This window comes from Pochonia chlamydosporia, chromosome 4 (assembly GCF_001653235.2).
Source record: "Pochonia chlamydosporia 170 chromosome 4, whole genome shotgun sequence".
Lineage (NCBI taxonomy): Eukaryota > Fungi > Ascomycota > Sordariomycetes > Hypocreales > Clavicipitaceae > Pochonia > Pochonia chlamydosporia.
Genome location: NC_035793.1, coordinates 3,650,184 through 3,675,073, shown reverse-complemented (window position 1 = coordinate 3,675,073; position 24,890 = coordinate 3,650,184). Strand labels below are relative to the sequence as shown.

Genomic DNA, 24,890 nt, shown 5'->3' with positions numbered 1-24,890 from the left:
TGTAGAAGCCGCTTCTGCTTCTGTACGTCGGTCCCATGAGCCGCCCTTCTCCGCGAATCATCCATCTACTACGAAACATCAACCGTCCAACGTTAATTTCAACTTCAATCTCAACTTCAACTTTTACTTCAACGTCGACCTCAAATTCCCTCAGACGCCCCCACCGAAATCCCATCTCGTCTTACTCCTTCCCATCCGTCAAAATGGCTGACCGTGTCCACCGCGTCACCATGTTCAAGCTGCCCAACACAGCCGACCAACAAAAGCTGATTGAGGCGTACAAGACAGTCGACGCAACCAACCAAAAGGTACTACAACAAATGCATCCCCCAAATTCTCGCCTCGCCCCTTCACCTACACCCGCACCCTCCCCGTCTTGTACCACGTCGTCTAGTTTCGTCTTGTCTTGTCTTTCCTTCCTGTGCTGTGTCACTTTCCTCTTCCCGGAGTAAGCGATCAATTGGTCACAAGTTCACAACTCCCGTCTTTCCAATCCATTACCAATAACACCCCTGGATCACCCGTTCATCTGAAATAAACCAACATCGTACATACCACAGCATGAAAACCCAACTAACACGCTTCTTTCTCTTCTTTCTTGGCAGGACGGCAAGCCGTATATTCTTTCATTGGCAGTTGGTGTCGCCGAAGAGGATCCCCGCTCCCAGGGATACACCGTCGTTTGCAAAACCGAGTTTGCTAGCATGGAGGACCTTAAGTACTACGATGATAGCTGCGCCGCGCACCAGGCATTGAAGGCTACTGCCAAGGGATTGGCCGTCGAGGGCATCATGACTGTTTATTTCAAGCCCCAGCTTGTCGGCGGCTCAGCATAATGTTAATTGACTGAAGACGATTCACTCACACCCCCATTTCAACCCGGAATACAAAAACCATGTAGTCTAGCAAAAAGTGCATGTCATGGTTGTATCTTGAGACCGCCCATCCTAGTACAACGCTCTAGTACAGCACAAACTACCTCAAGGTCGTTTGAGTCAGCTGTCATGCCCCAAGTTACGCAAATCAGATCCCTCATCTCAGCGTGCAACAATCATATGTGGCGAACTCCCCACTACAAACCCATCATGATGTCAACTGCCCAAACACCAATCTACACTTCACATTCTCCCCAAAACCATACACATTACACAATGTTATACACCTCACAAACAATGAAAGCAAACCTCACACCCCTCTCCTCCCTCCGCACAACCATCCACCACGTCCCGTCTTACAAAAACCTTCCAAACTGCACCTCCTACCCCCTCGTACTATACCACTCCGCCTTCCAGCCTCCCGTATCCCCTTCCACCATCGAATCTCAACTCCACGATACAGGAGTCGTGTCACCCCAGTGGCGGTATACAATGTACACCACCACACACTACCACAGCACCACCCACGAAGTCCTGACTGTTTCTCACGGCCGCGCAAGACTCTGCTTCGGCGGAGAACAGAACCCAGAGAGATATGAGCCGGTCGTTTCCCAGGGCGACGTGATGATTGTGCCTGCGGGCTTGGCTCATCGGCTGCTAGAGGATATGGATGGCGGATTTGAAATGGTGGGTAGTTATCCACCCGGTGAAGCATGGGACATGTGCTACGGCCGTGAAGGGGAGCGTGACAAGAGGGAGACGATCCAGAATGTGAAGTGGTTTGAGAGGGACCCTGTTTACGGCGATGCCGGCCCTGTTGTGGACGTGTGAGAAAGGGGCGTGGTTGGAGATGAGGCATACCGCTCGAGAATGGGCTGTCGTGAGACGAGAGATGCAGATGCATACTCTTAGTTTGCATGAGACGTGTTGGTCTGGGGTTATGAGCGGTGTAGGTTTTGGCATCTTGTTGGTTAAAGTGTTATAAAGTGACTGATATTCGAGGATACGGCTCACGCAGAGTGCTTCAACCTCGATTGCTAGCTGCATGCGCAAGGCATGACCCTTTGAGACTGGTTTGCAGTCATGACTTGGTATCTCGATGCAACATTACATCGTTTGGGTTAAGGAGATCTTTTGCCTTTTCACGACATGTGGTACATGTTCCTTCACTCTTAGGAATGTCTCCATCGTGGTACATCATGCCCCATTTCGGGACGCCTAAGCCTTGAAATGGGCCCTGATTACAATTTTAGAATACAATGTATTTTGTAGATGGACTGGTAATTTCACTCATTATGTATGTAACAAGTCTCCATTTGCTCTGTGTCAACATAAATCTGGCGATACTGCCTGATCAAAGATTCATGCCTTCAACGCATGAGTAGGAAATAAGACGTCAAAAAAGGGGAAGGGGAGAAATACTCTCGCAGTACCGCATACACTTCCAAAGTGTGCATAACTCCATGACCCAACGATGTACTACCGTAGCCTGGTTTCGTTACAGGAAATTCTGAAAGGGAAATGAAACATAATATTGACTGCGCAACAGGCCAAGAGACGTGCCACATATGTGTTGTTATGCCATTCGACGAGAAAGAGTGACGTCGTTGATCTCAGTCCCAGAGTCACTTCCCCTGTGATACGATGACGATTCGTCCTTGACCGGAGCCGTTATTCGCTCAATAGGTGTCGGATGCTTCTCTAGAGTGAACAAAGAGATGACCACCATGACGGCACAAGCCAAGCCAATAACCTCAATTTCTCGCTCAAATGCGCCAATATAAACTTCCCTGACGAGTTCTCGTAGTTTATCTGGCAACTGCAATCCCGATAATGGAGATCGATGCAGCATATCTAGCTCTTTGTCCGTCAATCGACCGCTCAAACGGCCATTGGCGTGAACGTTGAACAGAATTGTGCATAGAGACAAGCCGATGCATCCGCCAAGAACCCTTGCTTGTGCAACGGCACCTTGCGCAGACGCTCTTTCATTTGGTTCGGTAGCTAGAATGTTCGTCATAATTGTCGCCGCTGAGAATGATAAGCCAACACCTAAACCAAAGATGGCCTGGTAACCGTATTGGCCTGCTGTCGTTTCTGAATCACCAGATACAGTTGTCATGAGACCAACTCCCAGCAGCTGAAGACAGGACGATGCTACTAGTGTGTATGACGTGTTGTTTCGTTTGCTTGATATGGCTCCCCCAAGGAATGATCCGAAGGCGCAAGCACTGAGCATAGGGAGAATGCGGACGCCTGCCATAAGTGCATTCTGATTGTTTACCATTTGGAATCGTTCGGGCAGAATGATGGAGAAGCAAATATATGGAAAGCCAGTGAATAAAGTGACCCTGTTGTCGCCGGTAAAGTTACAAGAGTCAGTCTTGCTCAATCAAAGACTCGTCTCATTTCAACTTACAGTAATCCGGCGGCATATACCCGATTCCCCATAAGCCCTATTGGGAAAATTGGCTCGATATGGCGATGTCGTTTGCGTGCCAAATGCACCTCCCATGCAACAAACACGATGCAACTCAAAATCGAGACAATAAAGCTGATGACAACGGCTGGACTTTCCCAAGCGAAAGCCTGTGAGCCGGCCTGCTGCATGGCAAAGACTAGAAACCCGGAGCTACAGAGCAGTGTCGCACTACCAATGAAGTCGATGCTCCTGAAGGCTGTCCAAGAAAGCAGATCGGCAACATCTTCGTGAGGCCAGAAATTGGTAATGATGAGAATCGTTATAAGACCAAATGGGATACTATGCAGGTAAGCAGTCAAAGCTATAGAGCGAGGATTTCGAAACCGTACTTTATATTAAACAACCATCTCCAGTCCGACAGTTGAGATATAACACCACCAACGAGAGGACCCATAACAAATGCTGCAGCAAGTGTCGCTCCAATCATGGCACCAATTAGACTTGGTCGATGAACTGGGCCAACTTCAATAAGTCCAATTTGAGTGAGACTGTAGAGGCCCGATGCCCCAATACCTTGAAAAGCTCGGCAGACAATCCTACGTAGTCACAATATTAGAATAACACATCACCAAAACACCACATGGCAGCACGTACAGTGCAATCATGCTTTTTGAAGTTGCACACCCCATTGAAAAGGCAATGAAAATAATCCACGACAGAATGAGCATGTTTCGCCGACCGTAGATGTCACTCAACTTTGAAATGCAAACGGCGAATCCTGGAACCATGTTAGTAAAAAGCACCCCATTCACGAACGGCGAGATGTGAGAGGTGTCGAACCCATGTAAGTTAAAAGATATGCCAAAATGATCCATGGAGCATTAACAAAGTCGTTTAGTTCGTGCGAGATGGTGACCAGAGACGTTGCGACGATGGAGGTATCAAGACTAGAGAAGAGAAGTCCGACGAGTAGCCTACTCGCCACGAGGATCAACCAACCATCATATCAAAATAGTTCGGATACTCAGCCATTCAATACTTACGAGCCCATGAGAACCTTCTGGCGTACGCCGCTAACATTGTGACGATTCCGTACGGGTGAAGGCTCAGGCTGGCCGTGGCGAGATGTATCGGTGTTCTGGATGGAGGACATTTGGCTTAGAGAGGGGTTGGGGTAAGGAAGTGACATTTGGTAGTCACCTGTCATGATTCTGGTAGCGTAAGAAGATGATGTCGGTCCAAGAAAACGCGAAATGGAAAGAAACGAGGGTGTGGTTTGGTATTGCGTGTAGCCCTAGTTTTGGGGGAAGAACTTTTGTCGTAGCAGAAGTAGACCAAAAAAAGAAGAAGAGGACTTGACTTCAAAGTGCGGAGAAGAGAAGAGGGACTGATCTGGTAACAGAACACAAAAGACAAAGTCACTGCCCCTTGGTCTCAAGCTCAAGGTCAAGCTGTGAACAGGAAGACTCTTCCACTGTTTTGTCAATGAAAGTAGCACTTGAGCCGAAACAGGAACACGCGAGCGAGGTTCGCCAGAGTGTGACGCAAGTCTACCATTCCAGTCCAGGGCAGAAGAGAACAGAACAGAACAGACGAGACGAGACTGCACATCTGGACACTTGTTTGGGGCCCGTCTGTACAGTGAAGAGGAAGGAGCCGCCGTCTGGTTCCTTCCAGTCGGTATTGCCTCGCACCTGCTTCAATTTGTAGTCTCAACTTGCCACGTTCGGTTTTCATGGAGATGCGAGATTCAAGACGACCAGACCCACGCCAACCTTGATTCCAGCAACTCAATGATTCAGTCGCCTTCGTGGTGTTCCCGACCTAAACTTCTTTGACAAGAACCTGCAGCAGCGGATCGACGGACAGTGGATATGGTCTACGTCTTCCCATCTCTTAGCCGCTGCATCTTTATTCTCAACTACCGCCAACAAGTGGTAAGAGTTTCAAACAAGGCCACAGGATTATCATCTTGATTTCCACCGGGGTTGGGAGTCAGCGAGCTCAAAATTTACAGAAAGCGGCGAGGCTTACCTTCGGCTGGCATCTTGTCACATCCCGCCAGCTACTGAGACAGTTCGGCACCGAAAGAAGGCGTGTATGTGTTACACTCCGCTAGATTCAAGCATTTCACTTGCTTGGAATTGTCAAGTGGACAAAAGTGGTGGCCTGTCCGTCATATCTCGGCTATTTGGGGCTGCAATACCAACGAAAGGAGCGGTACGGAGTACGCCGCACGCATTCTGACTTCGGCTGTGCAACAATACGTTTGCTTCACCACACTCACTTTTACCCCCGTCGTTTGGGGGCAAAAGTGAAGTGGTTTAACCTCGGGCGCTTCCTGATCTCTGCTCAGTCAGTGTGGACCATGCTCTACCACAAACCCGATAGGCAAAGCCGTCATCGGCCAAACTGCTTCAACCACTTGCGCGCTTCTTGTCACAATGCGACGTCAAACTCGCACAAACACAGCCTTTTTTGGTCTGTCAATTGATCCAGATCATGGTATGCCGGCATGACCGAATCTCTTGCGCATTAGTCTGTATGAGCGAAACCCTGCCTTCGACTGGAGTTGCAGAACAGAAGGCACACGCACAGTTCGTCCGAAGCACTGTATGCACACCTCTCTTTGTGGCGTGACCGTCATGCTGTCATATAGGAAGTCCTGTGTAGGTTTGTGCACCATCTTGCTGCAAAGGTCCGGGAACAGCAAGTTCGGTGTCAAGGACGAGACATATCACATGTCTATCCTATCATTTCGACGTGTGATCCCCACGGACGTTATTCAGTCTACGAACAAGGCCAGTGGCAAGGATTATGCTCTTTGTCGTGCTTCGCTATCGGCCGCGGAATCCACTTGCCGAAATTGTTTCTGTTCTCTGTTCAAGTCACACAACATATGCCAAGTTGCTACCATCCGCAATCCGTCATGTGGTTGAGACGCAAATGGGAGTCCAGTATTATAAAACAGAACTGAACATACCGCGATTTTCTCGCTGAGCAAACCATGATTCATTCATCCCAAAAAATGTAGTTGGGCTTCACACATCTTAGGACATGCTACACAGTGACCAGAAATTCGTTGTTGTTGCGAGTGCTCATTGCCAATCTACGCCAACAATTGTTCAACTTGAGTGGCAGGTAAATACAGCTCACAGCTCACTAGCGCCGCATGTTTTGCTGCCAGACATTACTGAATCCGGAAAATTGTGTGATTCCCGATTTCGTCCAGAAGCCTCTACCACAAGCCAAATCACAAACTATGCAACGGGTGACATGGGTAACTCACTAGTGCCCAAGAATACCTGGGTAGAAGCCTATGGTGATCAGTCCAATCAAAGCTGTTGTACAGGGGAGTAGCTGTATGTCTCAATAAGCATAGTGCTGTTGCATGTATCAGCTTTTAATACAGGGCCGAGCGTACACAGTTTCTGGGGAGTACATGTTGATTCATGACTCGAGAGTATTACAAGGCGAAGCCTCCCAGGTCTTGGACATCGGGGCAAGATACCATATGAATGATGTCACTCGAACACTCGGTACTCATCGCATTGGAACACCCCGGTGTGGACAGTGCGTTCGAGAGTGTTTTGAAGTGACATCGCTCCGTCACGAGCTGGGATTTCTGAGCGGAAGCTCCGAAGTAGGCATTGGTGCAGTGCAAAGTCAAGATGCTGAGTTGGCGTTTCAAACAACTGAACAATAATATAACTGGCAGTATGGATATCCCAACAGGTGAAGCTAGCTACATTCGAATAATTCAAAGATTTATTGTGGTGACAGATTCTACATATGAGAATTGGTGGGGGTAATTGTTAAAAAAAAAAAGGAGACGGAATAAACACTATGAGCAAGGGGAGTGCTGTAGGAGCAGCGTCCTGCAAGGTACAATGACACTGGCATTTGTGTTTGACCACTGTACATGCAGCTATTTCAAGTCTCTTCTTTCACAGATCCCATCTGTTGAAATGACCAGGGTGTTTTTAAGTATCACGCTCATGAATACTAACATATAATAACATGTTTCATGATTGTTGGAGGTTTGGAGTTAAACCTCTGGTACAAGTATGTAAACCACGTAGTTCCAAGCAGATGCTTCAGTCATATAATGAGATGACGCTTTCCAGAGTTTTTCGATCCTGCCATACTTATACTTTGGGAATATTACCAGGCTCTTGAGTGAGACTGCTTTCTCTGCTTCACAGCATCTTCACAGCATCTTCAGACTGCAACCCATCCTACATGACGACATAATTTTGCCGTCGCAAGACTTTGAATCCCCACTTTCATCGTTATTGTGGCTGCTTCTCTAGATCTGTAGAGATCATTCGAGGTCGTCATATCAGCTTCTGCCATTGGTCCTAATATAAGAGGCCCCCAACGCAGCATCGTCGCCAAGCAGAGCCATACTTAAGTTAGACTTGACGCATAAGATATCACGAAGCAATACGCATACTAAAGCAAGACAAGCATGGTCACATGCAACCTTCTAAGAAACTTCGTTTTCCCAAACTTCATCGCCATTCTTCCATGACGTCCCCATTTAGCCTGTCTTTCCACCCTCGGGCCTGTTTGATCTTGACACATTGACCAGATGTTGGGCCAAGTTGACCTTACGCCCCATGACTGTATTATTGATCTGGTCGTTTTCCCAGATTCATTGACCTGAGACTCGTGCATGGGGTGTATGGGATGTTTGCCGAGGCGGAAAGATTCACAGCAGCAAAAGATTTGATTCAAAAGCTGAGATTCCCCCTCGCAGGTCCGATTTTCTGTTTTTGTCTTTCCACAGTGTATCTTGTCTACAATTTTGTCCCGAATCTTTCTCTGAATTGTGCTTTTTTTTTCTCAGTCAGTTCTTTGAGCACATGAGTTCCACAGGTGCTTGCATGGACGAGGACATTGCCATCGTTGGCCTTGGCCTTCGCTTCCCTGGGGATGCAACAAATCCAGAGAATCTTTGGAAGATTCTGGAAAATGGAGAATCACAGTGGTCAGAAATCCCAAAGGATAGGTTGAATGTTGACGGATACTTCCACCCGAGCGGAAATCGGCAAGGGAGTGTGAGTGATATTTCCCGCGCAGGGCTAAGCCTGGCCCAGAGTTGGCACCTGCCTAACGTGAGCATAGATTTCGTTTAGAGGAGCGCACCTTCTCAAAGGAGATGTTGGAGCTTTTGACACCACGGTCAGGAATACCAGACGATTCCATCATCTTCATTCAATATTGCTGAGCTAGGACGCGGTTGCTAATTGTGCTTAGTTCTTCTCGATTCCGTCAGAGGATGCCAAAGCCATTGATCCTCAACAACGGATGTTGTTGGAGGTCTGCTATGAGGCGCTTGAGAATGGTATGGCCATACCTTGAAAGTAGCTGGACTAAATTACTAATAAGATGGCAGCTGGGCTGAGAAAGGAAGATGTTTATGGAAGTGATACTTCTGTTTATGTCGGATCGTTTGTCAAAGGTAAGTGACAACGGTAGCCCTTGTCCATCCTCAACTTTCGCAAACGCCGTGGCCTAACACTATCAAGACTATGAGCAAGTTTGTCTCAGAGACCCGGATTGGTCACCACAGTATGCTGCTACAGGCAATGGCATCGCCATTATGGCCAACAGGATATCATATTTTTTCAATTTCCATGGCCCAAGTATGACAGTAGACACTGGCTGCAGTGGGAGTTTGGTATCCGTACATCTGGGAGCTCAAAGCTTGCGAAACAGAGAGTCATCTATCGTATGTAACCCGAATACTCAGTGCTCTTCCCTTTTTAGCTTGTCTCTGTTGGGGTCGATACTGATGCTGACACATCGAGTAGGCCATTGCAGCAGGTGCAGGCATGATTCTCACCCCAAGCACCATGATGCCAATGACAGCCCTAAACTTCTTGAGCCCTGATGGTAAGTGTTTTACGTTTGACAAAAGGGCCAATGGCTATGGTAGAGGAGAGGGAATCGGAGTTGTTGTCATGAAGCGTATCTCCGATGCGCTTCGGGATAACGACACCATTCGTGCTATTATACGTGGTACCTCGGTTAACCAGGATGGCCGAACTACTGGTAAGTTCCTCTCCTTTATTGTACTCTAATTAGGAGTCTGTAGAAGCTGAAGAATTATAGGAATCACTCTTCCAAGTAAAGAAGCTCAAGTAGCAAACATCCGGTCTGTGTACGCATCTGCCGGTCTCGATTTTGAGCAAACGGCGTACGTCGAATGTCATGGGACAGGAACACAGGCTGGAGACTGGAGAGAGCTCAAGGCTATTTCTGAAACATTAGCAGCCGGTCGAGATACAAAGGAACCGATCGTGGTTGGATCCATTAAGCCGAATATCGGCCACCTTGAGGGTGCCGCAGGAGTTGCTGGATTGATTAAAGGACTGATGGTCCTTGAAAAGGGCAAAATCCCTCCCAATATCAACTTCCAGACCGGTAATCCTGATATTGACTTTGAAGGCTGGAAGGTCAAAGTATGTATATCCCGGCACAGCAATACATCCAGCCGCTCCCGTACTCATAGATTATTTAGGTCCCAACCTCAGTCATGAACTGGCCCCTGGATGGGCTTCGCAGGGTGAGTGTTAATTGCTTTGGCTTTGGAGGCACCAATGCCCATGTTATTCTAGATGAGGCCCCCGAATATTTGTACTCTCGTGGCTTGATCGGAAATCATAGTTCGGCGGACGAATCACCTTCAAGCCCGCTCATATCCCCTCTTGATACTGAAGCAGTTGCAAATTTCCCTGCGAGCGAGTATCAGCTCTTTCTCTACTCGGCTCATGAGAAGAGCGGAGTGTCACGTACCATGACTTCCCATTCAGAGTACATCAAATCAAAGGTGAAGACATGCCCCCCAAGATTACTGAGAGACTACTCTTACACTCTTGCTTGTCGCCGATCAAATCTGGAATGGAAGGGGTTCGTCGTCGCAAAATCGATCAATGAGCTTGCCACCAAGCTCGAGACGGCTGGGTCGTCCGACATCGTCCGTTCCTTGAGAGGAGATACTGCGCAGATTGCTTTTGTATTTTCTGGCCAGGGAACCCAATGGCCCAAGATGGGTCAAGATTTGATGGAGTTTGAGGTTTTCAAAAACAGCATTGAGGAAGCAAGCGAGTATCTCCTGCAGTGCCTGCAGTCTCCATTCAATTTGTTGCAAGAGATTTTGAGAGATGAGTTCGATTCAGCCATCTCTTTCCCGCATATCGCACAGCCTGCCACAACAGCAGTTCAGGTAGCCTTGGTCGATCTTCTTCATTCATACGATATCACGCCTTCAAGCGTAGTAGGTCATTCTTCTGGAGAAATTGCAGCAGCTTACGCTGGTGGTGCCATTTCTCGATTCCAGGCGTGGGAGATTGCGTTCTTCCGTGGTCTGGCTGCTATCAGTTTACCTTTTCGGGCTCCAAAATTGAAGGGTGCCATGATGGTGATTGGTATGTCCATGGAATGGACCAGAAAGTATTTGGAAGAGAGTGGGAAATCAGCAGAAATTGCTTGTGCCAACAGTCCCGAATCGACCACCATATCGGGAAGAATTGAGGTCATAACAGATATTGATCAGGATCTAACGAACCGAACACCAAGAGTTTTCCATCGCATTTTGAAAGTGCGGACTGCATATCATTCATCCCATATGAGGCTTGTTGAGGAGGACTATAGGGACTCCCTTGTTTCCATCAAGCCACGAGAGTTTCATGAGGGGGTAAGAATGTTCTCTTCACTCACTGGGAAGCCAATTCAAGGGGATCGGTTAGTGCCACGGTACTGGTCAGATAACATGGTGAATCAAGTACAGTTTGTGGCTGCCATTACATCCATGATGGAACAACCAGCTCAGACTCGCCCGACTATTCTCGTCGAAATTGGTCCGAATGCTGCACTGCGGTCACCCACGACAGAGACCATGGCGTCAATTTTGGTCAAAGATTCCATTCCCATGTATTACTCGGTTCTACAGCCAAAGTTTAACGGCGTTTCGAAGCTTCTCGGCCTAATTGGCGACCTTTGGATCCAAGGCTGCCCCCTAAACATGGAACAGGTTGTTGTTCGAGGCCGAATCCCAAATGTCAAGTGTCTTACAGATCTACCCCCGTACGCTTGGAACCATTCCAAGTCATACTGGCATGAATCGCATCTCAGTATTACTCATAGAAATCGAGCTTACCCGCGTCAGGACTTTATTGGTGCCCCAACAACAGACTCAACTCCATTTGAACCACGGTGGCGTGGTTTCCTTCGCATATCAGAGAACCCCTGGATCCAGGATCATCAAGTTCAGAAAACAATTGTCTACCCTGCGGCAGGTATGGTTTCTATGATACTTGAAGGGGCTAAGCAGATTAAACCGGAATTGGACGGATTCTTGGGTTACGAGATCAGTGATATGACCATCTCAAAGGCCATGATTGTTCCTAACAATGAGCATGGACTAGAAACGGTGCTGAATATCAAGATAGCCACTGATCTTCATGGAGAAATTCGGTCAACCGCCCATCACGAGTTTTCGATCTATTCGAAGCACTTGACACGCGAGTGGGAAAAAAACGCAACAGGCTTAATTCATTTCAAATATGCAACGGGAAGCCCTTTGACGTTAGCCACAGCTTGTCAGATCCAGATGGACAAAGTTTCGGATGACTGCAAGGAAGCAATAAGTTCCCGTCAGCTTTATGAAGCCTTGGATACCATGGGCATGAACTACGGGCCAACCTTTCAGAACATGTCCGACATGTACAAAGGCAACGGGGCTTGCAGATGTAAAATAACTGTGCCCGACACGAAGGCTAAAATGCCCTCAAAGTTCGAGTACCAGCACATTCTTCATCCCGCTACCTTGGACTCAATGTTTCATTCCTTGTTTGTCATAGACGCAGTGCCCATGGTTCCAACATATATAAAGAGTCTCTTCGTCTCAACCGGCATTGATCAAGATGGCCCCAAAAGTTTCTCTGGATTTGCGACTGCGGACCGAGTTGGGTTGCAAGATGCTTCTGCAAAGATTGTCATGAACGGCAGTGGCCACCCTGGGGCTCATGTTGTCATTGACGGAATATATCTGACTGCTCTCCAATCTACTGGTTCAGTCGAGGATATGTTTCTGCCCAACTTCCGTAATCTCTGCACCGAGATTATCTGGAAAAGGGATGTCTCCTTCAACCTGCCGACTTCGCTTGCAATGCAGATTGATCTCCTGGCTCACAAGTATCCGGGATTGGCTGTGTTACAGGTTGGAGGCAACTCGCGGAGTGCAACCAAATTATTACAACTCCTTGCTCCTACTGAAGAGGATACACCGCGCCTGTCGAAATTCACCTTGTTGAGCCCTCCTGACTCAAGGGCATACTCTCGGATTATGAAGAAATTCAAGCGCAGACCAGCAGCGGCTTTCATTGAGCGCAAGACGGATATAAGAGACATTAGTGGTTTTTATCATCTCATCGTCTTTTTTGAAGATTCTGGAGTTGAAATTGGCAGCCTAAAGAACCTTCTTGGAGCTGGGGGCATTCTCATGCAGTTGGAGCCCAATTCTGTAATCGCTGAGACCAATGCCAAAGCACAACATCCCATCAATGCAGTGGTGCACAAGAATACTGCTGTCTTCACCGACTTGAGTGCTTTAACGTTGATTTTACTCATCCCAGACGAGTCCAATGACGAGATTGCAGCTTTTACTGAGATGGTGACGTCTTGGAGTGCCGGGTTGGGGCTCGTGGTGAGGGCAACGACTTCTCGAGAAATCCTCAACCTCGAGGCTCTCGTTGAGAACTCAGTTGTTCTTTCACTTCTCGACGTCTGTTATCCATCCGAACAACCTTGCTCTATTCTGCAATGGGATGAGTCCCACTTCAACTTGTTCAAAGATCTTCAGAAGTCGGCAAAGGGGATGATCTGCCTTACTCGAGGCGCTCATATGAACCCCCAAACTCTCCAAGGCTCTTCCATCATTGGCTTGGCCAGAACTCTCATGTCCGAGGATCCTCGCAAGATGATTGTCACATTTGACGTAGATGTTGCCTCGCAGCTTGCGGAAACGACACTAGTGAAGAATATCATAGCTGTGTTTTCTCAGACCTTTTGCAAGGAACCCAGTTCAACCAGCTCTGGTTGCCTCGAAACCGAGTTTGCGGAGAAAGATGGAGAAATCTTCATTCCTCGGCTGAAGACGATCAAGCCTTTGAACCAAATCATTGAAGGGAACTCGCCAAGTGCAGTTAAGCGTCGCGCGTTTCACGGCCCAGAAGAGACCGATGCGATAGATTTGAAGCTATCGCTGGTCAAGGTTGGTTTGTCTGAAGACTCCTGTCAGTTCACCGAGTTTCGACGAACAGACATACGTCCTGATGAGGTTGACATCAAGTTCCGCCAAGCGCTTCTTACCTCTCGGGATGTTGAAACAGCTCTCGGAAGAAATGCAGAATCTACCATTGGCCTTGATGTGCGAGGAACCATCACCAGAGTAGGACGAGATGTAACCGAGTTCCGTCCCGGAGACGAAGTAGTTGCCCTGGTGTCTGGCGGCAGTATTCGAACCACCGCTCGCGCCAAAGTGCAATTCGTTCAACGCCACGAAACAGCTGCTTTTCCGAGTCTACTCGTCAGTGCTTACTACGCCATTGTTTATATGGGCAGGGCCATGGCCCGGAAGTCTGTCTTAATTCATGCTGGCGCGAGTCCGCATGGCCTCGCCGCAATGCAGATTGCAAAGTTATCAGGGGTCCGTGTATTTGCGACGGTAGTTGGGCAGAATTCAGATGACCAACGAAAGATTCTTACGGATTGTGGATTGCCTCCTGAGCTAATCTTCAACGCTGCGGACGATTATGTGCCATGTTTGCTGTCAATGACAGGTGGGAAAGGCGTGGACATGGTGTACGGTACGATGGAAGATAGCGCAGACTGTTATGACAAATGCGTCAAGAACTGTAAGTTAATGTCCCCTGGAATTTTCCTCTATTGGTCTTAGGTCTAACTCGTCAGGTGGTGTCGTTGTTCAACTTGCGAGTGGCAGTCAGCATCATGTAAGTCGAAAATTCGAGATGACGCGTCATGCCACTGTTGTCAATTTCGACTTGAACGACCTATTGCGAGAAGATGCAGATTTTGTAGCGCAATTGTTTCAATCAGTATCTGAACTCTTGGCTGGCAAGCAGTTTGATGGTTCAATCTTGGACGGCATGACAACAGATTTCGGAGTGAACGATCTCGATAAGGCACTTCAGCACATCCAATCGGTGCCATATCAGGGACTCTGCACAGTATCAGCTACCTCTGCAGGCGAGCATGTCGTAGATGTATTTTGCGCCGGCCAGTCGGAAACTCTGAGCGATGCTGTTGACCCCGAGGGAACATACGTACTGGCTGGTGGACTTGGTGGTCTTGGAAGAAGCATATCTGAGCTTCTTGTTGCGAGTGGTGCAAAGCATCTTGCGTTCATCTCTCGATCAGGCGCAGCAACTAATGACCGATGCCGTACTTTTATCGAGGAACTGCAAAGCAGAAATGTTGATGTGAGAGTCTACCAAGCAGACATCTGCGACGCGTCTTCACTTTCTGCCGTTGTGAAGGACAAGCTCTCTGTTGAAATGCCACCCATTCGGGGAGTGTTTCAATGCGCAGCCGTCATCCAGGACTCAGTATTTGACAACATGACATACCCAATGTGGAATACAGCCTTTAAACCCAAGAGCCAAGGATCATGGAACCTTGTCGAAACCATGGCAAACTCGGGTACCAAGCCATTCTTTGTCTTCTTGGCCAGTTCAGCCGGAGTCATTGGCAACCGAGGACAAGCCAACTACGCAGCAGGAAATAGCTTCATGGACGCTCTAGCCCACTACTGTCGTGCTCAAGGCATACCAGCTGTATCCATCGATCTCGGTCCCGTCCTAGGAGCAGGAATGCTTGCCGAAGACGACAGCATGCTCGACAAGCTCCGCGCAGCCGGTTTCTACGGCATCCGTCACGATGACTTCCTGACGGTTGTCAAGCATGCGATTACAATGGAAATTGGTCCGTCTGGCACTGTCACGCCAGCCCAGGTCGTTCTCGGAATTGGGACAGGAGGTTTGATACGTCAAAACAAGCCAGCAGATCCATACTGGTCGCGTACAGCCCTGTACTCGTACCTGAGCTTAGTCGACATGCCACCACCAGACCTGAGTGGCTCGAATGAAGCGCAAAATATAGATATGAAGACGCTCTTGGCGAGGAGCAAAAACACAGATGCGGCGACGGATCTAGTTCGCGCCGGACTCTCCAACATGCTTGCCCAGGCCATGAACCTGCTTCCCGAAGAGATTGATGTCAACAAGCCCCCGAATGCGTATGGTGTCGATTCCCTGGTCGCTGTTGGCGTCAGGAACTGGGTGTTGAGCAATTGCAACGTCGAAGTTTCGGTGTTTCAGGTGTTGAGTAACGACACGATCATGGATTTGGCTTGTGTGATTGCCAAGACAGGAGGATATGGACAGGCGTCATAACGCGCGGCAATTTTCCCTTTAATACGGATTGTACAGAATTAGGACGGATCATACATGAACAAAGCATAGTTTAAAACAGGTAGCAAGTGAATATACGCGTGCTGGTCACCATTTAAGCACTCTGAACTGGCTTTTATTGTATCCAAATGCGAAGTGCAAGTTTGTGGACAATCAGGGCACGGAAGAATGTCCTTACCAACCTAAGGATATTTGCGCCAAAGTGCATTTGAACATCTGCTCACATGCAGCGCACAAAAAGAAAAAGAAATTACACACGACAAATATGAAGAAGAAACACAACACTAAGCTCAAGACTTTCTCAGCCAAAAATACATTGTTCAAAAAGGCAAAAAAAAGAATGCGTAATCTGGGAATCGAACCCAGGGCTCCCCGACGTTGCTCGGATGGCAACGGAGAATTTTACCACTAAACCAATTACGCTGGTTCCGAATCTGCTGGATCCGATTGATGAAAGATGACGTGATATTTTTAATTATCAAGCCTATATCAACAACATACATAAAAGTTTTTGTGGTACTTACCCATCAAAGCCTGGGGATATCATGCCATAGCGTTTGAACTTAAATGAGCATCCATCTTTATTTTGCTATACTATCTCAAAGTAACATGGCTTCCATTACAGTTATAGTTGAGATTGACCCGTACAAATAACACAATGTACTTATTACACTTCATCCTTTTATTGTCGCCAAAGCTATACTAAGCGACCAAGATCACTCCGTACCTTCAGCTGGGCCGGCTTGTGCAGACGTTCCATTGACTGTAACCTGTTCTGGCTCCCAAACGGCTTCGATGACGCTCATTCTGCAACCTGGAGTACGTGTGACACCCTATCAATAAGTGAGTACATGGCATTCGACTGTTGAAATGACCGGTTATCAAGCACAACTTACCTTGAAAGAGAAGCGTTCATCGGCAGCCTTGAACAATGCTTTGAACTCTTGTTCCTCACGTTCTTGGGCATTCAGCAAGGTCAACATAATCATGTCCATGCTTCGCATGAGTTTCTCGTCCCAGGGGTTTTCTGAGCCGGCCTCTCGCAAACAGTGGTCGTTGATGACGATGCGTGCTCCGGGCTTGAGGGCCGGTACGAGATTCTTGAGGAGTTTGACAGCATAGGGGGTTGAGTAATTATGTATGATCCATCGGAAGTAGTACACTACGTTGGGATTAGTCTTGGGAGTTTGATAGGTTCAGAAAGCGTCCAACATACCATCGGCATCCTTTACCGGCTGCTCTTTGAAAAAGTCGTGCGCCTCAAGTTGAACTCGAGACGCAACCGATTCGTCCTCAGAGATTGGCGACGGCGCGCTGCCGACTGTCTTTGGCAGATCTTGAACAATAAACTTCATGTTTTTCCACTTCTTGGCCAGGTCCACAGACACAAATCCATGGCTGCCTCCGATGTCGACAAAGGTACCTCCTCGCTCATCTTCCTGGGAGAAATCGTAATTATCGACAAAGTGGCTGACTTCATATCCCTCACCTCCCGTCAAACTTGCCATTGCACCCCCCATGCGCTTTGCGCGTACTGGATCTTTGCCAAATGTTACAAACATTGGCTCCTTATCCACAGTGTCAAAGGCAAAGTTGAATCCAGTGGTCGTGAGAGATGTGGCTGCGGGATGCTCTTTGAGAGACTTGAGAACGTTTGCAGCGGAGGGGAAGATATCCTCGGAATTAAATCCCACCCAGTCTTGTAGTGCATGATCCTCAGCCAACTTGCGTGATGCCGCGGTATGGGCAATCAGCCCTGGCTGGGGCTCACAGAATATGCAGTTTGTCATGGCATGCCGGAGGATTCGCGCCAAGTTTGTGGAATCTAGGCTGGTCTTGGTCTCGAGTTCTGAAAGTGAAATGGGCTTGTCAAGCGGCACGAGTTGAGCTGAGAGAGGTTAGTTCCTAGGAACAACGCCGGTTGTTCTCCATCGCAAGGCTTACCTATGCCATAGTTGTTGATGATCTGAAGAGAGAGGGTGTCCAGAAACTAGGAATCAATTAGCCAACGTGACACGTTCGAATCAGAGGGACCAGGTTCGACATGACCTACACTCCAAACGCCCCATCGTACACTCTCTCGTGGTCCTCTAACAAGATTCCCCAGTTCATGCGTCGCGTACACAATTTCTTGACGGCTCTTTTGTATTTCGGATGGCAGATTTGGAAAGTCACCCGGGGCATCGACACCAAACCCAGGCTGCGGCAAATCGTTTTCTTTTAAATATTCTTCCAGTTTTTCAGCTTCTGCAGTAATCTTTTTTGCCAAAGCTATGAGTCGAGATGCTTCTGCCTTGGCTTCAGTCTTCGGGTCTTCGGGAATAGCCGCGGGTTTTTGTATCGTTGGCATTTCTTGTTTTGCCCGGGTATGATGGGCAAAACCGCTAAATGAGCGTCTGTTTTGCTTCTTCTTTTCCTTCTCCGCGTCGGCCGTCGTGTTTGTACCTGCCTGACTGGACTGCAACCAAGTTGGCACCTTGAACTTTGCCATGGTGTATATATATGTCGAGTTACAATAACGCAACCATGCGGAATAAATGTAGATAAATCTAGCAATACACCAAAATGAATGTTATTATAAATTCTTGTCTCAAAGGGGAAATTGACGAGTCGGAGAAGTCGCGTGTATAAACAGCAGCGCAAACATCACCACAAGCAGACATATTCCGCAGCCACATATGCATAACGGTCCGTGGACCTGCGGCACGACTCACGCAACACCTGTAGTTGATCAAAAAACTTGTTTGGTGCTACAAAACATCGGCACTGGATTGGAAACCGCACAAAAGGCGTTGCAAAGCACAAATTGGTGCTGTTGCGTTGCCAGCTTGAGTCACTTGTCTGTCCGCGGCCAGCTTCAGTGCGGCCCAATCCAGATTTGAGAATTCGGCTGACGTTGGGTCTGACCGAACGAGAATCTTTGGGGCCGAACCAGGCTGTCGGGTCGAGAAATGACCCCTTGTTGGTCACCATCGTAGCACAGAATGCGGCGAAAGAGAGTGGACTGGAGGTGGTGCGACCCGGCGAGATGGTTCTCCCACGTGGATTCGCCCGAACGGTGAAGCGAGCCGACAAAGACCAAGGTCACAGAACGTTGTCTGGTGGCATGAGAAAGGCAGGAAAGCGGCACTGGGGTTTGAGGGCGGGAATATAGCGGCATGATGGGCCAATTTTGATGTGCAACGGATGACTGGAGATCAAATAGCTGAGGTTACTTACCTTCCAAAGTTGTCAAGTAGGTTGCTGTTTGGTGCGATTGTTTGTCCCGCGCAATGGGTCTTGCTTGCGCCTTCCTGCTGTCAATTCCAATTGACAATTTTGAACAAATGGGCAAGAGTGACGCTGTGCCAGTTCAATGTTGCCTTCCCTCCTGTCCCTCAGCGAAATCAGGTGGCCAGCAGTGCAAGTCGTTTGGTATTGACTGAAGTAAGTCAATTGGCAGACTGTTCAACGTTTCGATGCTGTCAAGTCTTTGCAGGTAATTTCATCGCCGGATTGCAATCACGAACGTATTCGACTGTGCTCAGTGCAACAGCCGTCGTCAATTGATCAAACCGTGAGTCAAGAGTACACCACACAGCAAGGCAGGTTAGCTATGGATGAAAAGGGATGCACCAGAATTAATAGCTTTGCTACTTCACAGGGACCACCGGACCACGAGGATGGGGATGGCCCTGCTGCCCGCGAAACGGTCTCAACGAAGTGCCAAGCAGCGAGTTCTCCAGCCTGGCATCCTAACACCCACCAGATACATGCTCACAAAGAGCACGATAAACAATAGCCGGTAAATTTATTGTTCAGGGGCGTGCAGCACTTGAACCCAATCGCTCATCATCTTTAAACGAACATGGAATCAGCCAGACTTGACCAAGCCGAGCACACCAGAGACCACTATGACCCCCTACCTACCGAGGTAGGTACATATGTAGTTGGTGTGTTGGGACTGTCCGGTGAAGCTCAAGCTAGAAGACACCAGCCGGCGCCGCTAGCTTGGATCCTAGTGATACGTTGACGCTAAAAGAGGGGGCGTACCGCCCAGAAGAACATCTGGTGCCTTGATGTTACCAGGTTGCAGGGCCAAGCGGGCTCATCCGGTGACCATGGTTAATGTCAACTGGTCAGGTCTGGTGCATGTCTGGTGGTTTTGGAGCCGTCTGGTGGAACTGCTTGTTGAATCTGTGGCTGGTCATGATCAAACACCCAGTCGGGCCACATCGCCGGATACTATTTATTACTGCATACCTAGCCTGGGTAGAGCGCCTCTTCAACAGACTAGGAGACCCTTTACTCCAAAATCATACACTACAAACTACATACATACGGAGTACTCCGTACTTGGTCTGTGTTTTCTTCACCGTTGCTTGGGAATCGCTGGTGACATGGCAGAACCCCAGCACTGAAAGGCGTCATGTCGACGCCCGCCGCCACCTAAAGCCGCCTCAAATCGTGCTTGTCGCAGACCAGACACCAGACATGAACAAATCGGCCGGAATAGCCAACGCAAGTGCCACCAGACCCTTCACTCCAGCATAATATATTTGCTGCGGTTCAATTTCGCTCCCACGTTTCCTTTTTAGAATGTCTTCCATGTCTGAAACAACAACGGATATATTACGAGAAAACAGATCCAGCAATGGCACGGCCCGCATCCCAGCGAATTTGGCGGCGTCCAGGATTGAAATTGGGACCACATCTTTTGCTCTCATCAATGCAAGTTGACGCAATGATAGGTCATATGTATGTGCACTCGTCGAACAACAGGCGATTTCGTGTTTCCAGTCATCCCAGTTATTCTTCCGGGCCGTGTGCTTTTTGAAGCATTGGGTGTCTGGTTTGTTCGGTCGCCTCGACCATATCGATAAGGCGTATCATCCCAAAAAAGGCGGCCACAAGAGACAATCCCAGGGAAGAATCCTGCTGGCTGCCAGACATGTTACCGGGCCTATGCCCAACACACAGGCTGGGCACGGTGTCGATTGGTGTCTCTTGAAGGTAGCATTGCAAATGCCGCAACCCAAATTCAGAAAGGGTTCAAGATTGGCAAATTTGCCAACAAAACGGAAGGAATCAAACCCAAATCCAGAGACAGTGCCCCAGCCGGCACCCAGGACAGGCCCATGGTGTTGCACCAGGAATTTGCCGTAACTTTTGGTGCCAAGCTTGTCCCATTTTGGCATCTGCAAGGGAGACCAAACGCAGTGATCTGCAAGAGCTCATTTGCATCATGACTGGAATACCCCATGTCTTCCATGTGCTGTCACCCATGGACTTATTAGGAAAAGCAATTCCAGGACGAAAAGAGAACTTTGCAAAGCGAACCAGACAGCAACCAACCAAGACGGACATGCAACCCTCCAATGGTTGCAATGGCCCAACATGCAGTAAACAGGGTTTGCTATGAGTGGCCATATCCAAAGGAGAATGCATCACCTCCAAATACTTTGTCATGAATTGTGTCAGGATTCACATCGCAGGGAGACTCGCCGTGTGCTGCGTGCGCATCCTTACGGAAGCTCGGCATTGCGATCTGATTGATCCTTTTATGGTGCTGAGCATTACGTCACTACAAAGCAATGGCCACAAATGGCAACATTCTGATTTATCAAAACGGCTCAGTCAACTGATCTACAAAAGGTGACAGTTCATCCATATCTCTTTGACAGGAAGCCTTGTCCCCAGCTAAACATCTCATGAGAGTTTTCCATTCGTACTAACTTCGATATACTCTGAAGCAAAATTCGCCAATGTTTTGCTGGTTCAATGGAACCCAAATATCCACCATCATGGTATTGAAACAAATCTTTATGAAGCCCGCCCATCCTGGACCATCAGCCTACAAGAACCTAGACGCCATCAGAACGTAGTAATTTTGGAAATCAACTCATGACACGGTGACAATGAGAAACATGAGTGAATGGGGGAAGAGCCCCGAAATCTCTTAGCCAATCGCTTCGAGATGTCACATCGGACGGGAGATGCTGTCTTTTAGTAAGAAGTCGTTGGCTTCTGTGCGTAAATGACGTGTAGCGGCATGTACATGAGCGCAGCATTGTCATGATACGCTCGCCTTACGTCCATAAGGAATAATTCCACCTCTTCTCGACTCCAATGCAACCCTCGCGTAAGTGGCCCCAGAGCTATGGCCTGCAAGCCATCAAGAAGAATAGTACGCCAGTACAAACCCACCGTCTTGAGAACCTTGTTCTTTGGCCACGTGCCGATGGGAACGTGAAAAACTCGCTCCGTCACGTTCGTGAAGCCGGCCTCTTGCATCCTCCCAGCTAGAACACCGCCCGAAGATATGTCTAGGTCAACGCCGAGAGCTGCCAGGCCTTCGGTGACCAATCTCCAAAATTTAGCCACCGGGTGGTCAGGGGATATAACACCCTCCAAGTTGGCGCTGCGAGGCCGGTGATGGATTTCCTGCATTTCCATCCACCCACCAGGTTTCGTATGCCTATGACGCTGGTCAGTGTACTTTCCCACAATTCGGGGTGAAGTGCAACTCACTCGAAGGCTCTCCTATATAACCGGTCCCACTGTTTGACTGCCATGACTGTGTGACGAGAGTGTATGTAATCGAAGTGGTTTCTGGGGTGCAACCATGGCGATTCCATATCGTCAACCATAAATCGGACATTTGGTGGGAGCCAATCTGGTTGAATGGGTGAAAGATCGATGCCGAGAATGTGTGCACTCGGGAACTGGTCGCCCACTACGACAAAACAAAGGCAGATAGGTTAGCATCTGTTCCGCCTTCGGAGCCGGGCAACTTACTCTCTATGGCCCAGATGCCTGTACCAGTGCCAAGATCCAGCACCTCCTGTGGGTTGTTCCCGATTGGAGCAAAATGTAACTTCTGGCTACATAGCAACTTGACCATTGCATGTTTCATGTCTTCTCGTTCTTGTTCAACATCGTCGTTGGGAAAATTGTACGTGCCTTCTCTGAATCGGTGATAACGCCGCCCGTTTTCGTACATATAGTCTCGCACTGAAGACTCCGCGGAGGTGCTTGCTGAACTGAAACCTTCGCTATCGTAACCTCCATCAGTCTCCCCATCGCGTACGTCGCTGCCGGTGAAACTGTCCGCAATGATGGATTCTTCCGCCTGTGTATAAGCCTCTTGAGCAAGCGCATCCTGTTCTGTGGTCGACAAATGAGGAAATATTGAGACTCCATTTGGATGTGTCAGGGGTGAAGAGAGTATTGAGTCTGGCCTGTCGTGGCCGTGTGATGGAGATACGGTCTGTCCCTCCGAATAACACACCTCGCCAATATGTTCGGTCCGCGGCTCGGGTCCGTCCTTTGAAGAAGACTCTTGTTGAGCGGAATTCGATTTCGCCATGTTCGGCTCTAGTGCCGAGGTTGACGGTACAACGAGGGGTGTTTGGACCAGGTCAGGCCCTTGGGTAGTATTGATAATAGGCGATGTTTTGTCAACGGCCAATTGTGTAGTTGACGACGCATGTCTCGAATCTGCCTGTTTGTGTTGACCGCCACCATCGGTGATGATTTCTGGGGTGGTTACGGCATCTGGAGTGGAAAAGTTCTTTCCAGCATTACCTTGACCCTCGCTGACGCAAAATTCATTGGATTTGGCAATCGTAGGATTGTCAGATGACTGTCCTGTCAATGATTGCTGATGAAGTTGGGCTTCATCCTCCCGAGAATGTTGTTGGGGGTGTTCTTGTCCTGATATTGAAGAAGCACCTAGTGGAGAGGGAGCATCTTCAAGATGAGGATGACTCCCTTTAAATCGCTCTTCCGGAAGGGAGCTGTTTTGCTCGTGCTGGGAATGGTGATGTTGGTCCATGGTTGGGCATTAGGACGGAGGTAAGGACGACGTAGCTGCGTCTCTATACTGTCACACAGTACGTTGTGTGCAAAGATCGGCCGAGTCAATTGCAGAACTAGCAGAATTTCCGTTTATGAATTCAGTTCGAGTTCAAGTTACGATTTCAGGGAAGTAATCCTTGGGTATTCCAGGGCTGAGGTAAGTCGCAGTCTTTGCTTGGCCGGATGTCGTGGAGATCGTTGCGTCGAGTTGTCGATTACTTGACCTTATAAACGTACTTGTAACACGGAAGCAAGCAGCTGGGGAAGAACTTGGACCCGACAAGATGCACGCTGATACCCAAAGCACAGAGGTTAACGTGCAGCGACCAAGTCGGATCTTCGAGGCAATGACGAACAAATTGGGTGTCCAAAGCAGTCAAGAAATGACCAACAGCATCGACGCCAATGGATTGTTCTCGCACGGCAATGCGATTTTTTCGCCGAGTCGAAATCGGGATGCCACGAGCAGTCAATGTTTGTGTGACGAGCAGATAGAGTCAGGGAACAGAGCGAAGAAATCAGTGGACCAGGGTTGCGAAAAGGGTTCGAGAGCGTAAAGTATGATGCAATATGAAGTCGCTTGGTTGAGGAGACACAAGGCTGCTTGCTTGGGTCCTGGGCTGGGTCCTGGATCCTTGGTAATGGAGGGTATGTTGAGCGATCTCAGAGTACCAGGGTTGGCAGGAGCGAAGGGTCGTGCAGGTTGGAAAGAGAAGGAGGCACAAGAAATCCGCAACCGAGAAGATATCGATGCCGTTGGGATGAAGAGATTGCAGGTGAAGCAAGATCTAGCTGGGGTCCAAGCCGTCCGTCTCGTCTCGCGTTGAAGATGTGACAATACCAGACTGGAATCCGGGCAAAGGAAAGCGCGGGCGCTGAGCCGGTCAATATTGGACTTGGACCAGAGAGTCACAGTGTCGGGATAGAGACAGGGTCCAAGAGGGATGATGTCTGGTGGCCGGTGGCTGGCTGGTTGTTTGTGGTTTGCTGGTCCGGTAGTCAAACTGGCCTAGACACAAGTCCGATGGATGGATGGATGGATGGATGGAAGCCATCCAGATTGGGTTAAATAGCGCCAGACTAGTTGTTCCTCTGCAGCAACAAGGTGTGCCACCGTGAACACCAGGCATGTATTGAGAGGGAGAGAAGAAGTGAATTGAGAGAAGAAATATTCCGAGTCGTGATTGGGATCTGGTCCAATGACCCAGATTCGAGAAAGAATGCATGTGGTTATTTAATTATCTATGGATCAAT

The 24,890-nt window shown here is 48.6% G+C and overlaps 7 protein-coding genes and 1 non-coding gene across 8 annotated transcripts; 4 read left to right on the top strand and 4 right to left on the bottom strand.

The window, feature by feature from the left end:
• Nucleotides 1-203: 203 nt before the first annotated feature.
• VFPPC_08499 (stress responsive alpha-beta barrel) lies at nt 204-836 on the top strand (the record flags this gene model as incomplete). The annotated part of the gene is made up of 2 exons (XM_018287197.1): nt 204-308; nt 606-836. 2 exons carry the CDS (start codon nt 204-206, stop codon nt 834-836), a joined length of 336 nt encoding a protein of 111 aa, XP_018144119.1.
• A 336-nt stretch (nt 837-1,172) lies between these two features.
• On the top strand, nt 1,173-1,706 carry VFPPC_08498 (cupin domain-containing protein; the record flags this gene model as incomplete). The annotated part of the gene is made up of 1 exon (XM_018287196.1): nt 1,173-1,706. The coding sequence occupies one exon, from the start codon at nt 1,173-1,175 to the stop codon at nt 1,704-1,706; it is 534 nt and encodes a 177-aa protein (XP_018144118.1).
• A 745-nt stretch (nt 1,707-2,451) lies between these two features.
• VFPPC_08497 (MFS multidrug transporter) lies at nt 2,452-4,504 on the bottom strand (the record flags this gene model as incomplete). Its single annotated transcript, XM_018287195.1, has 6 exons — nt 2,452-3,226; nt 3,295-3,636; nt 3,687-3,893; nt 3,952-4,075; nt 4,138-4,271; nt 4,341-4,504. 6 exons carry the CDS (start codon nt 4,502-4,504, stop codon nt 2,452-2,454), a joined length of 1,746 nt encoding a protein of 581 aa, XP_018144117.1.
• Nucleotides 4,505-8,165: 3,661 nt separating this feature from the next.
• On the top strand, nt 8,166-15,779 carry VFPPC_08495 (polyketide synthase; the record flags this gene model as incomplete). The annotated part of the gene is made up of 9 exons (XM_018287194.1): nt 8,166-8,360; nt 8,428-8,484; nt 8,560-8,647; nt 8,699-8,764; nt 8,832-9,034; nt 9,117-9,357; nt 9,418-9,767; nt 9,827-14,222; nt 14,278-15,779. 9 exons carry the CDS (start codon nt 8,166-8,168, stop codon nt 15,777-15,779), a joined length of 7,098 nt encoding a protein of 2,365 aa, XP_018144115.1.
• Nucleotides 15,780-16,138: 359 nt separating this feature from the next.
• On the bottom strand, nt 16,139-16,220 carry VFPPC_17282. Its single transcript has one exon. It is a non-coding gene; the product is annotated as a tRNA-Gly (tRNA).
• A 293-nt stretch (nt 16,221-16,513) lies between these two features.
• Nucleotides 16,514-18,288, bottom strand: VFPPC_08494 (O-methyltransferase; the record flags this gene model as incomplete). Its single annotated transcript, XM_018287193.1, has 5 exons — nt 16,514-16,630; nt 16,694-16,959; nt 17,014-17,685; nt 17,742-17,787; nt 17,851-18,288. 5 exons carry the CDS (start codon nt 18,286-18,288, stop codon nt 16,514-16,516), a joined length of 1,539 nt encoding a protein of 512 aa, XP_018144114.1.
• A 1,640-nt stretch (nt 18,289-19,928) lies between these two features.
• On the top strand, nt 19,929-20,330 carry VFPPC_08492 (hypothetical protein; the record flags this gene model as incomplete). Its single annotated transcript, XM_018287192.1, has 1 exon — nt 19,929-20,330. One exon carries the CDS (start codon nt 19,929-19,931, stop codon nt 20,328-20,330), a length of 402 nt encoding a protein of 133 aa, XP_018144113.1.
• Nucleotides 20,331-21,782: 1,452 nt separating this feature from the next.
• On the bottom strand, nt 21,783-23,613 carry VFPPC_08491 (methyltransferase type 12; the record flags this gene model as incomplete). Its single annotated transcript, XM_018287191.1, has 3 exons — nt 21,783-22,254; nt 22,308-22,512; nt 22,575-23,613. 3 exons carry the CDS (start codon nt 23,611-23,613, stop codon nt 21,783-21,785), a joined length of 1,716 nt encoding a protein of 571 aa, XP_018144112.1.
• Nucleotides 23,614-24,890: the final 1,277 nt, after the last annotated feature.